General features: G+C 38.9%; 1 protein-coding gene across 1 annotated transcript; it reads right to left on the bottom strand.

Annotated features, from left to right (window-relative positions):
- Positions 1-11,390: 11,390 nt before the first annotated feature.
- Positions 11,391-14,053, bottom strand: LOC126752300 (uncharacterized). The gene is made up of 5 exons (XM_050463010.1): positions 13,046-14,053; positions 12,893-12,988; positions 12,720-12,805; positions 12,415-12,627; positions 11,391-11,488 (listed from the first exon to the last, which is right to left on the bottom strand). The coding sequence occupies exons 1-5, from the start codon at positions 13,137-13,139 to the stop codon at positions 11,405-11,407; spliced, it is 573 nt and encodes a 190-aa protein (XP_050318967.1). The 5' UTR covers positions 13,140-14,053; the 3' UTR covers positions 11,391-11,404.
- Between the last annotated feature and the right edge of the window lie 236 nt (positions 14,054-14,289).

Raw genomic sequence — 14,289 nt, 5'->3', positions numbered from 1 at the left:
TTTGTTTGTTCCGATATATATTTAATGAGCTCCTTCGGAAATATTTGGAAAAAAATTGAGCAGGAGAATCTAGGTCTAAAATATTGCTATCTAGAGTCTCGTCCCCTGTAAAACGAAGTTGATGTTCGTTCAAAGATAGGTTTTTTTTCTTCCATAGCACACTAATTTTAGATTTTTTTTCAATTTCCTGATGATCCTGGTGCACTCTGCACATTACTTTCACTGACGGCCATGGACAAAATCGGCAAACTATCTTCACATTCGTCATCTTCTATTATGTTTTCAAAACACAAATCATCCAAATCAGTGGGGTCAAAGTCTGGATCTGCAATGCTATCGCCATCAAAATCAAGTCCATCAACGCTTTTTTCGTAATCCATAAGAATATTTTCGATTTCATCCTCTGTCAGTTTTATATTAGTCATAGCACATAGCAAAAATATAAATATTGTAGCTGTTTAATAATTATAGTTCAAAACAATGAACTCGCCTTTCGAACTCCACAAAAAAAAAAACAAACGTTAAATTACACTTTTTATATTTTTTTTGAATTATTACACAATAGAGGCTTGACACGATCAGCACAACTTTGAAATCAAACATTTTAAACAGCTGATCAAAACACGTGGGACAGCAAGTGGTGCAATAAGTGTTCAAACCGGGTAGTACCAGTGTTGTAACATTAATATAAATATGGTTTCTATGTTCATACGAACAATTGTGAGCATAAAACCGGTTTGTTACAGATATGTTACAAGATGCTATAAAGGGTTAAATCGTTTAAAGTTGTTTTGATTTCTATTAGATCATTATGATCTGGTACTCCAGTAATAAATTTTAGTACTGAGCCTAAAATATCTATTGACCTTCTGCGGCGGTCGGTGGCTAGCAACTGATTTCTAAGAATCTCTATGCGGTTTAGTAATGTTTCGTCAGTTACGTCTTGATGATTTTGTGCTTCTAAGGTTACTTGTATTTCATAATATGGCTTTAGTATTGCTGTTAGGTTGGTCATGTGGAACAGGTACTCTTCCTTTTCGAATATGTATGCCGGATCTGTTTCTGTCAGTAAGTATTGTTTGTCCTGCAGGCTCGTTATTCTCTGAGCTGTCATTATGGACATCAGGTTTAGTATCAGGATTGTCTGGGTGTACATTGCTTCGTAGATTATCTTTATGTACAATCCTCCCCTTCGTTGTTAAAATTGTGTCCTCACGATTCTCCTTGACTGTCTGTTTCATGTAGCGGCGTGTAAATTTTTCGCGACGATTTTGTTTCTCGTATACTTCTTCACCTGGAGTATATATTTTATTTTGTCGTTTTTTATTGTGGTATGCTAACATGCGTTCTTGTTCTTCTTTTAATATGTCCTTGATTTCACTAAATTTATTTCTTTCAAAAAATATGTCAACAGGTTTACGATTTGTCACTGAATGTATAGTTCTATTATATTCTTTCACTGCGTTGAATATTTCTTCATCCGCAGTACTTTTATTTTTTTGCGATTTGAGCGCGTATGATTTCTAAAATTGTAGAGTTTAACCGTTCGACTTGAGCGTTTGATGTCGAATGACTGGGTGTAGTCATGGTATGCTGTATATATAGGGTGCTTTTGACGCTATGCTTTAAAAAAAAAATGTTTCTGATGGCTGTGTTCACTAGTTGACTGTTCATTGTAGAGGGAATCATTATCGTGCTCGTCTCTGGTGATTTGGTTGAGTTTCCTGTCTTTCAATCGTTGCTGGTTAAATGAATTTTCTCGATCTCGTTTCCTGAAATTTTTTATGGGATTTCGGAAATGATTGAAGCATTGTCCTTGCTATTGGAGTTGTTGAGCTTGCTGGCCGTTGTTTGTTGTTGCTTGTTGGTGTTGTGTAGGTCGTCTGTATTGGAAAGACGAGTCTACATCCATCTGTTGCTTGTACTTTCCTGGGCTGGTTGAACGATTGTTGTTGAACATATTGATTTTTTGTAGGTTGATGTATCCTTGGTGAGTACTCTAGGAACTGGTACTGCGCATCGTGTTGCATAGTACGTGCTCTGGCGTATGCTTCCACTATGTTCTTACATCCTCTGGAGTATAGAGCATTCTTTGTTGCTATGCTTCTGAGTCCTGCTATAAATGTGCGAACTGCTTTAAATTGCACTTCTGTGATTATAGCTCGTGCCACTTCCTCATTTTTATGAGACATTTCAACTTTAGACAGGATCAAATTTAATGCTTGGTTGATTTGATCATAGTACATAGTGAGTGATAAGTTATTTTGCTTTATTCTCATCATTTCTGCTTCCAGTACGTATTGTGGGCGTTGGTCGGCATATGAATCGTCCAATCGATCGATGATGTCATCGAAGTTTAGTTTGGTATTGTTATTTATCAGTACTTGTGCGGCTGTTCCAATAATTTTTGACTGTATCATCATGAGTGCTTGGATATATTTATTATGTCCTTCGAAGTTCTTGATACTATCTGTAAGAACCTACTTGTTTGCGTGAGTAATAAGACAATCGTGTATAGTATAATACTCCGGTAATTTATTGTCTCGTCTTCACAGCTTCACAGTATAAAGAGTACTAAACTAGAATGTGTATACATGTACGTAATTTACTGGGTATTGGTAGGCTCTCGTTGTTCGCTCTCTGGTTCGGTTCTCCACACTATCCATTAATCTCATAGCCATTTTTCTCCAAGCTCTATAATCATTTTGGTCTCCGTTGAATGTGGTGAGGATTTTAAACATATTTAAATCAATTTCTTCTGGACTTGTAAACGAACATTTGTAATCCGTTGATGGAGGTGGGAGGCTCAGATGATGCGATATTTTTTATTAATTGTATCGATTTTTTAACATCATTTTCGTAATTTGGGAAACCGTACTCGGGGGACTTCAGAGCATCTAAAATTAGAAATAGCAATTGTGAGTTGTGAATTTATGTATTTAATTAAAACAAACCTATCAAACACAAATTTTCCAAATAAGTTGGTTTTTTTAATGATTTTTTCTTCTGCAGCCCATCCCAATTGTACTCTAACAAGCACTCTTCTGTGATGATAAATTGTAGAGATTTTGTAATAGGTGTTGAACCTATACATTCTTTAATGCTACAAATCTATTGAAATCAGGAAAGTATTAATTATATAGTTTCGCAGAAAATACTGTTCATTCAGTTAACTTACTACGTCATTTTTTGGAAACATTTCAGCATTTTCCTCAAAATGTTCCATTTCTTCAACGCTTTTTATTGGAAATATGTCCAGGCTTGTAGATTTCGGAAATGCTTTCTCTAACAATTTATCCATCTTCACATGTAGCTCACAAATTAAGTTTTTCATTTGTTGCACCTCTTCTTCTATAAATAAATTGTTTAATCAATAGTACTAATATACACAATTATTTATAGTAATTACTTTTTTACCCAATTTTTTCATTTTATTTCCACACTCACAAGGTGGAGAATTTTCGTCATTTATCCGTTTTGACATTTTGGAATATTTTGTCTAAATCGATTATATTTATATTATCTGTTTCAATTTGCATATTCAATTGAAAGGATAATTAAAGTGTGAAGTGATGAAGAATTGGCAAAAAAACCATTTTATCTTGATATGGTACAAGTCCTTCAACTTTTAAAAAGCGGGCACCCGTCTATATTGATATCAATATATAGGCAATCCATATTTGGAGGAAAAGAAATTTTCATCAAAAAAAGGGCATTTTCTACTCCGAAATGAAAGTATTTTCCAGGCGACACATAAATTATATTAATTTCTGAGTTAGGCAACGTCATTAATTGTTTCTTTGATGCAGGTACACGCACGTCAGCACTACGAAATATTTGGAGAATTTCATCGCATGCCCTCTAACGAACTTTATATTTGACACACCAATTTCTTAATTTCGCATTTATGTCATTATTATTGTTGTTGTTAGAGTTAACAGTAGCCGCATTACGCACATTATGCACATTACATAGATTTATATTTAGTTCTTCGGATACATTTTTGCTACAACTAGGAACATCACTCACTCCACATTTAGTTTTTCCCATTTCAATAGAATAATTAATTTACTATTCAATTAGTTTCATATATATGAAGGATAAAATTGATTTTATTTAGTATATTATTTATGACAAATTATTTATCTGGGTGTTGATCTGTTCGCTGTCCGTTTTCGAATGAATTTTCCTTGTCTCTTTGCGTTATAACGCTTCTAAGAACTCAACGCAAGCGTCCCAACGCTTCGTTGAGTTTTTGTTTCAGTCCATGGTTGTGTTTTGTCTTCGTCGTGTTCAATAACATAGTCGTGTTCAGTAACGTAGTTGTGTTCAGTAACAAAGTCGTGTTTATCCTACACTCGATACCACATATATGTATATTAATCTAGACTTTTCAAAGACTACAACTTACTTGTCTTGTCCGAAATGAGAAAATAGTGGTAAACGGCGGAAGACAGATAGAACAATAATGGCAAACAGTAACGCGGTTGCATATACGCAGTATTCGGTGGCGGTCAACCTCGATACTCCCCGAAAATCTACCAGTTGAGCTTCCATACTGCTCTGGACTGGTGGCCAATAAAGAAGGTGAGGTTGGACCCCACTGACACACAAAATATACCCAACACAACACACAACACTCATACCAAAAACTAACCCTAATTCACAGTTAAACGCCTTCGCCGCTTAAAAACCTCACGCGCATACAACCCTAATAATTCGGTATTCCGACTAGTGGAGATCACACCACTAACATCTAAGTGCCCATTTGTCCAGCTAATCCCCATACCTCCCAAATCCCTAATGTCAGAGTACATCGGGCATTCAGCAATAACATGCACCCAATCTTCTACCCGCGCCCCACAAAAACAACCGGACCGATCAGATAGGTGCCTCTGATGCAAAAATGCATTCAGAGGCCCATGCCCTGTAAACAAAAAACCCAGACTCAGACAAAAACTGAAGTCTGGGTTATCCGCGACAAACCCAACATCCCGAATGTACTCATACGTCACTCGGCCATTGGGACAATTGTCCCAACGTTCTTGCCACCTACACCTAACCCTATCATCTAGAAGCCTCTTGCTCCCTAGATATCCCTCCCTCTCCACATCATCATCAGAGATCCAATCACACTGCAGCAAGGAAACACTCAAACCCCTTCTTAACCTGAAAGCAACAGCACGCTGTATGACAATCAGGTCAAGAGGGGGTGCTCCTAACAAAACATGCAAAGCCCCCGTCGAAACAGTACGACATACAGGCAGACATGCAAGCATCATACAACGCTGCATCGAGAGGAGTTTTTGGCGACCCGAGACCGCCACTGCTGTCTCCCACCATACAGCAGCTCCATAAGTGGCACAAGCCACAAACAAGCCACGATATATGGTACGGACAGCACGACGCCCGAGACCCCAATCACTCCTCAAGATGCGTCGTACTTTGCCTATGACCGCCAGTATGCGCTCCTTAACCCTAACCAAGTGTGGAGTAAAACACATTCTTTCACTCATAGTCAGTCCCAGATATTTGACTTGCGTCACATATCTGATACTGACTCCATTCACACGGACAATCGGTGGACGAACCGGCGACAATCTACCTTTCAGCAGCATTGCCACCGTTTTATCCATCGATATGTCAACCCCCACACCTAAACCCCAAGAATTAACGATCTCTAAGAGATCTCCTCCCGCCCGTTCTAATTCACCCCGCCAACGACCTTCAACCAGAAGGAGAAGATCATCCGCATACGCACAACACTTACAAAGTGGCTCGAGCTGCCCAAGCAGAGAATCCATCATGAGATTCCAAATATATGGACCACAGATGGAACCCTGCGGGCAGCCACGAACCACCTCAATCTCCACACTTTCATTCATACCAACTAGAGAAGCCTTTCTGTCCGAAAAATAGCTCCGCCAAAGAGCAATTTCCGGACAGCCAAGCTCCTCCAGCCGTTGCACCACCCGATCCCAGCTTAGGTAATCAAATGCCCCCTTAAAGTCAACAAATATGCCAAGGACATATTTGTTGACATTATCCCTAACAACATTTTGAACAAAAAACCACGCATCCTCTACACTGCGTCCTTCCCTAAACCCAAACTGCCTATCCGACCACATACCCCTCGTTAGCTCCTGAAGTCGTTCCACCATTACTCTCTCCAGCACTTTTCCAAGTACTGGAAGGAGACTGATGCCCCGATAAGATCGAGGATCGCTCCTGATCTTATCAGGGGACTTCAGGAGAGGAACAACCCTAGCCGTTTTCCACTCGCGTGGAAAATATCCCTCCCAAACGCACTTATCATAAATAGCCTCCAGGTATTCCGGAATGAACTTCCACAAGCTTTTGCACATCTCTCCGTTCAAACCATCAAAACCGGGAGACCGTTTAGACCTAACCAGGCCAAAGGCGTACCCCAACTCCCCATCATCTAATGGAGGGACAGGCACCTCTTGTGCTTGAGGTACCTGCACCTCCGACCTGGGAAAGAACGCACCTAACAGAACCCCCGCACACTCTCTCCACGACGATAACAGAGTGTCACCGACGCGAAGAGAGGTGATATCCTGACTTCTACGACCCCTGCAGATCCTATAGACCTGACCCCAGGGGTCGTTCCTATTCTCCCTAACGAAATTCCTCCACTCATCCTCCTTAATTTTGACTAACTTTACCTTATAATCCCTATTCGCACAACTAAATTCATACCTAAGCTGGGACAACCTATCAGAATTGGACCGCCGGGCGCGTTGAAACTTCCGCCTCAATCGCCTGACAGTCCTCCTCATCAAGGTTAGCTCACGCGTCCACTATTTAATTTTAGTAACCCTACGAGACTCAAACCTACCAAAAACCCTATCATTAACCCCCCAAACTACCTCATAGAGACGAGCAATTTGCTCGTCCACCCCCAACTCCTCAAACTCACTAAGCGGTATACAAAATACCGCTTCCCTAACCGAGAGGCCATATTGGTTCCAGTCAGTACCAGAGGTACGCCATCGCCGCCATGGACTCACATAAGGCAAAGGAGGGGATCGAGGGGTAACCATAATTTGAATCAAATTATGATCACTACTTGCTGCCTCATTCATAAGCGTCACGTCAATATCACTCACACCCCTAGGCACATCGAAAGTATACCACTCACTGGGCTCATTCACAACGTGGAAACCATTAGCCACCACCCATTCACTTAATGCCTCACCTCGACTGTGGCTCCGATATCCAGTCGAATGCCGGGATACCTTACTGAACCACATCGAAGACGAGGCATTCGCATCCATCCCCAGGATAAATGGACTACCACCTACAAGAAGTAGCAGCATGTCCATGTATCCCAGGTAGGGCTCTAGGGGCTCGCCACAACCATTCTACCGAAAACCCCCTCAATAGCTACACAAACACCCAGCCGTGAAGAATCCAAGACTACACAATCATAGCTTGGATTATTCACAACTATTGCGGCATTAGCTCTAAGGTCCGTGAAGACCCTAAAACCTCCAGGAAGACACCGAACCACCCCGTTGGTGGCAAAGGGCTCCTGGAGTAGAGCAATATCACACCTACCCTCAATCATACAACCCCCAACTCACACATTACGGCATATGACCTCTGGCAATTTAGCTAGATAATCCCCCATCAATGTCTGGCAAGGGCACGGTCAACAATGCCACAGTAAATCGGGCAGACAGCTGACATCATAAGATGTTCAGCTGGCCTACCCTTGAAAGCACAGTTGCGGCAATGTGGTGCATTGACGCAACCGGCAGCTCTGTGGCTGTGGCCTGACCGCACTTCCGACAGACATCTGATCTAGCCCTACATTCAGCCACTCTATGGTCAAAACCCATACACCGGAAGCAGCCAGCGACGGGGCTATCCGGTCGCACCCGGAAGGAAAACCACTTAATGTAGCACCGACCTACCTCCAAGAGGGCGGACATCAACTTGTCCGTACCCTCTAGGACGACATTGGTCCTACCATCAGCGGCCACCGTCCAGGGGCGACTGACCATCCTCACGTCAGACTTCAGGGATGCCGGGCTGAAGTCCCGGAGGTTCAACCGGAATAACTCCTCCATGAATTCCTCATGGGGGATCTCCGTATGAACCCCCTGGACCGCAACCCGAGGACCCAACTTCCGGGTGACAGTCACGTGCAACCTCACCTCCTCAAACTTTTTATTCTTCACCACTTTTTCCCTCTCACGAGCAGAAGGAGTGCGAAGAATCGCCCCACCTCCCTTAAGTGGCCGGACATCATGGACCCTCACTCCAAGTGAGGGACCCACCTCCTGAACCACCTTCTTCATAATATCCTTAGAGGAAGTTGCAGGCCCCTTGCTCCTCACAACCACCGCCCAAGTCTCCACCGGCTTCGGCGTAACCGGTGCAATAGCGCCCCCAGCACCTGTGCTGCAGGCGCAGGCATCGGTGCCGACGGAGCCGGCAAAGACCCACCCGGCGGCGAAAAGTGCCCCCCACATCCATCTCTAAAGGCGTCAACCTGTCCACGAAGATAGGCATTCTCGGTAATAACCGTCATCAGGAGTTCCTCATACTTTGAGGCAAACTCCAGCAGCCCCTTCGCGACATCCTTCTCAAAATTCTTAGCACCGAAAACCAACTCACTAAGCTCACCATTTAATCTCTTCGCAGCCACAACATGGCTGGTTAAACACCAACGCAGAAACCACAAGCACAAGGGAAAACCCGGAACAGCTGCTCGCGGGCGCGTGTGACTAAACACACAGAAAAACCTATCAACCGCGCAAGAATGTTCAGTGGCAGCCGCCACCCAAGCGGTTGACTAACGCGAAAAAACGCGAGGGCACACCCCACAACCCAAGCACAAAGCCTGAAAATGGCCACTCAAACGGGTGCCGGGCGGAACTTTGTCCCCGTAAGTAAGTAAGTAAGTCCCCCTCGCAACACGGGTAGCTGAACGCTGGACGCACAGCACAACTCACACTTGACAGGCAATTCAGCCGGCAGAGAACACCAACAATACGGTACAGCACTGAAACTGTGTGACAGTTCAGCAACTACAACCGTATGGCAGTACACCCAACCGCAAAAACCACCTGTTACAAAAACCCACTTTGCCCTCATCATTTATTTTCAACATTAAGCGTTGGTCTTGGTTGTAGAAAATCCGTAAACAATATACTATTTTCGGTAGAACAAGACGGCGTGGGATACGACTCACTGTTTATTGCATCTACAGTGAATTCTGCCATTAGCCGCTTACATTCATTTCTAGATAGTACAAGTTTTGTCTATTTCGGAGAACGGTACAAGTTTATTTGCAGGAACGAATAAAAAGAGCGCAATTTTATGAATGATATTCAGATTTTCGATAACTGTACACTGTAAATATGTGTTCAGTTTTTCCTTGAATTCTGTAACTGGTTCGGAATCGGTGACAGCAACAGAACAAACTTTTTGTAACCTATGAAGTAAAACATAGATGAGATAAATTGTGGCATATTTTTCACCCTCTAACTTTTTAGACGCTTGTTCGAAAGGCTCTAAAATGGCGATTATAGCGTTTAAGTGATGCAACTGAATATTATTTATTTTGTCTAGATTATATCTTTGGTCGCTTCAATCGCTTTCTGAAGTACATTATGTAGCAAATGTCTCACACAGGATAGGTGACGATATGAACGGAATGCAGCAACCATATTGGATCCCCTGTCCGTCACAATAATCCCAGTTAGAACAGTGACGGTCACGTTACCTAGTGACATGCCGGTAACGCGTGCCGGTTTAATTGTCACTTTTTCCTATCACGTTCTTAAGGGCGAATCAAAAAAGCTCCCAAAACTTTTGTATACATGTGATCTTGTATCACCTTCTCGCTCACATATTTTCTGCTGTAATATTTCCTTCCACAGTCAAATTGTTTCCTTGTTGTTTTGAGAAGCTTGCCTCTGGGTTATAGCAACCAGAAATGTTGAATTTCTTCCGTTTAAATGTCAATTAGAACAATTACAATAACAAATGCGTAAAAATGGATTGAAAACTAAAATGACGATTATACATGTACCTTTTACGGGAGTGAAGAAGTTGTCGGGCATTCCTCCAAATAGATGTCATCAAAAAGCGCTGATGAATCCATCTGATTAAGAAATAAAAATTTGGCAGCATCAAATTCATTTTAAATAACTTAACATAATATAATAAAATACGATCGGGCTACAATAATTTACATCTTTTTCACAAATTTTCATAAATTTAGATGCACTAAGATTAAAAGCATTTTTTTCCCGGCTCATACATACATACATATATGCACTAAATGTATATTTTTTCATATTGAATTAGTATTTGTTTTACTCACCCTTTTTCCAAATATTATCTTGAAGACACAAAATGTTCGCAAAAGTTAAAGAAACACAATTATAATGTCCGTAGGTTTAAATATTTATTTTAAATATATGTAGGATTTACTTCAAAAGAATACGGCGTATTAATTGTAAACTGTATTTTTTATTCCATAATTCAGCGCGGTGACGCGACCGCATTACACAGCGTCTTCTTCACTACTCCCCGTTTGAACAATTGAATCTTAGTTTATATAACAAAAATGGATGATCCATGATGGCTGCTGATGGATGCTTCGTCCAATAACAGCTGATTTGCAGTGTTGCCATCTGAACTACATTATTCGTTCAGTGACAATACTGCCACCTATTCTATATTTTATTTCTTCCTACATATAATAAATATGCGCAAACACAAATCTGCACAATTCTCAACTATCGACGCGTTTGTAACCGAATTCTTTTTTTCTTCGAATTCAATTTGTCACAACGAACAAGCAAACGTCAATTCACGGTATCATGCTGTACGCTTTCACATCCATCGTTTTCAATAAGCGGTGACAGCTAAAAAATTTGTTGTCTTCTTTTGTTTTATTTTTTTTATTTTAACATCTGTTGAGTGAAGAGCTTATAGTATAAAACAAACAACGCGCTAAATATGTTTTCCTTAAAAAACTGTCTGTCCAAAGGTCGGTTGTTAATCCATATCCATATAGTTTGGCATATCCAAGGTCGGCTCTTACTACGTTAAAATATTTGTCGTATATATGATCTATGTTTCTGGATAATGTAGTCGCATGCGGCAACGCACTTTGCACATTGATAGGCTGCCCATATTTCACACCAAGATGAGAAAAATATTCTAATAGTTTATGTAACCTGTAAGAACCTACTTGTTTGCGTGAGTAATAAGACAATCGTGTATAGTATAATAAACTAGAATGTGCCCAGCAAGAAGACTATACGTTATATAATGCCATAAACCTGTCGTATAACTATGGATAGTATGCGTGAAAAAATCGAATAGTTTACATCAGTTTGTACAGAGGCATGGGAAGATTCTATCGCATACTTTGAATACGTGTGAGTTGTCTATCCTTTTTATTTGCATACAAATTTACCATCACTTTGTCATATGCTCGTCTCTTTTTAACCCATGGTAGGATGGTATAGTAGTTTGATGGTAAAGTTGTATGATGGTAAAGTAGTATGATGGTAAAGCAGTACGATGGTAAAGTAGTATGGTATACTTATCCTTTTATCCTACTCCATATAAAATAAAACAAATACAGGTTATTTTTAAAAATTTATTGAATTTTTTATTTTAAATTGTTATGGAAATGTATATTTAATATATTTTTAATTTGTTTATTAGTGATTAAAAAAATTAATTTATTGCATTCATTGCATACGTACATACGAGTATAATATATATTAAATAAATAAAAATTAAGAAAAAGACAAATCATTGCATTCGTTGCATTCAATGCATCCGTACATATAATATATACATATATATTACATATAGTACATATTTAAATAAATAAAAATAAAAAAAAATAAAAATAATTGCATCCATTGCATCCATACATTATTTAAAAATTGCACCTACTTTGGTTGTTGTTGTTCCGACCTGGAATTATAAAACATTAATTATTACTAAAATTTTGGAAAAGAAATAACTTACCGTTTATTTAAAGATAATTTGTTTTGGCGGTACCTATTGTGGCTAAGGTCCACCACAAAACTCCTTCCTTACAAATGCCCGTTCAAAACCTGGGCGTCCTTCCATTACAAATAGTTTAAGCTTCTAATATATTAAGCGCCCGTTTTTAACAAGTTTTCCTTCCATCAAAATTAAATCAAAAAAAGGAGGACATTGTCGGTAAAGATTTTTCTCATTACCTCATCTACAGATGCATTTGCTAATTTTATTTGTTGAAGATAAATTTTCTGTGAATTTAAGGAATTGAAATGTGTTAATAGTTAAATTACCAAATAAAATTTTTAATTAACAAAGTATAAGACTAATACATACTTAAATAATAAAATAGTAAGAGCAAAAAATTACCGTTTCGTCAGCAAACTCTTTGGAATTTAGTTTATCTTCGAAATCCAGCGCGGCGTCTAGTGTGCAGATTGGTAGTCTTGACGCTATTTCAATTTGCATGGGATTTTCTATTTCTCCTACCAATCGTCCAATGGAGTGATGGACTTTAGCTAAAACCACCTTACATTCGCGCAGCGTGTGTGTTTGAGCCAATAGAAGACCTTTATCAATAACCTAATGTACAAATATATATATATATATATATATGCATTTATATTTATCAAATAAAGAAATACATATATAAATTTATTGGTACATATACATACATTTTCTTTGAGGGTTTTCTCAATGTCATCCATCCTTGTCATCAGCACCTTTTGGTTTCTTAGGATTTCCTTAATACCTTGAGTTACTATAAAATAAAAAATATTTTATATAATTTATATCATTTAACCGTAATTTATCTTATTCATTATTTATTGAAATGTATATAATATACCTGTGTCCTGCTGTTGAAGGTTGTCTGGCTGTAGAATGCTGTGTCGTAGCTGAACATTGTATGGCGCTGAAACTTGAAACCTTCTTCTTTGTGATGCTAAACAAATAAATAACTAAATTAGCTATTGATTTCAATAACAATTTAAAATTTTACATTGGGGTATTTCGGCTTCCGGTGGTGGTGACTGGTTATTTATCGCCACAAATTCTTCATATTCATTCTCTTGGCTAAATAATTCTTCATCCATATTTCTTAAAAAAAAAAACAACAAAATTAAATATTAGTGCAGAATTTTATAGTACATAATATCATAAAATTGGTTTATAAATGGGAAAGTGTACTAGTTACGAAAGCCCGGGCAGGCGAGCCACAGGTAAACAAACGCACTCTGAAGTTTTTTACAATTTTTTTTGAACCAACTTTTATTCCATGATCTTTTAAGACAGCAATTTCCTCGCAAAAGTCCTTCATAAAATCATTAATGTTCCAAGGTTTTTCACTTCCAGAGAAACATGCGATCACAAAAGGACTTTCTTGTGGATATCCAACAATGGCGCCTAAAATTGGCCACAAAACTTTATTTGAATTTTTAAAAAGCCTGAGGCCATCAATCCCGACATCAATTTCAATATCATTATTACCTTCAAGAAAATCAAAATATTTTTTTAAAAAATGCTTTTGTATTCCAACATAAATGAATTCTCCACTGGGAATGGATTGAATATTAACTTCTTTTTTTTCTGTCCCAAGTAGGGCCTTTGCACATAAAGGAAAATCTTTAACACCGATTTTATTTAGCGTTTGAAGCAAATCAGTAACGGTGTTTTGTGAAACGCTGTTTCTTATTGCCCACTCCTTCAGTGCAGTAGCCTTTTCATTTATGTTGGAATTCACTGCCTCACTATTCCTACCCAAACTAGCACTTTCTTGCCCCTCATCTTCACACAAGGATAACTCTTCAGGTTCACTAGCACTAATAACTTCACGATTTTCACTTTCAACGCGAGCAAACTCATCTAGCCTTCTATATTTCGCCGCGTTAACTTCAAATTCTTTTTTCTCTTTTGAAATGGCGTTCCGAAACGATTTCATATTTATATTTAAAAACAATAAATAGTGATTTATATAATAAATACTTGCCTCAATTTTGTCGCTGTCAAAGTGTATAGCTGATTCCAATATTTTTAATTCTTTTTTTTTTTTTTTTTAAGATAACGATTAAAGTGTGCGCGCGCACGTCTATTCACTTCACAAGTTTTCACACAAATGTGAGAAATGCAGTTTTCCACTTTGTTATATACTGATTACTTCTACTGATTACTTCTACTGATACTGATTACTTCTTACATCAAACGACTACAATGCATATCTGCATATGATTGTTTATATGTATTTTC

Source organism: Bactrocera neohumeralis, chromosome 3 (assembly GCF_024586455.1).
Source record: "Bactrocera neohumeralis isolate Rockhampton chromosome 3, APGP_CSIRO_Bneo_wtdbg2-racon-allhic-juicebox.fasta_v2, whole genome shotgun sequence".
NCBI classification, from domain to species: domain Eukaryota; kingdom Metazoa; phylum Arthropoda; class Insecta; order Diptera; family Tephritidae; genus Bactrocera; species Bactrocera neohumeralis.
This window is presented reverse-complemented; position numbering and strand designations above follow the sequence as displayed.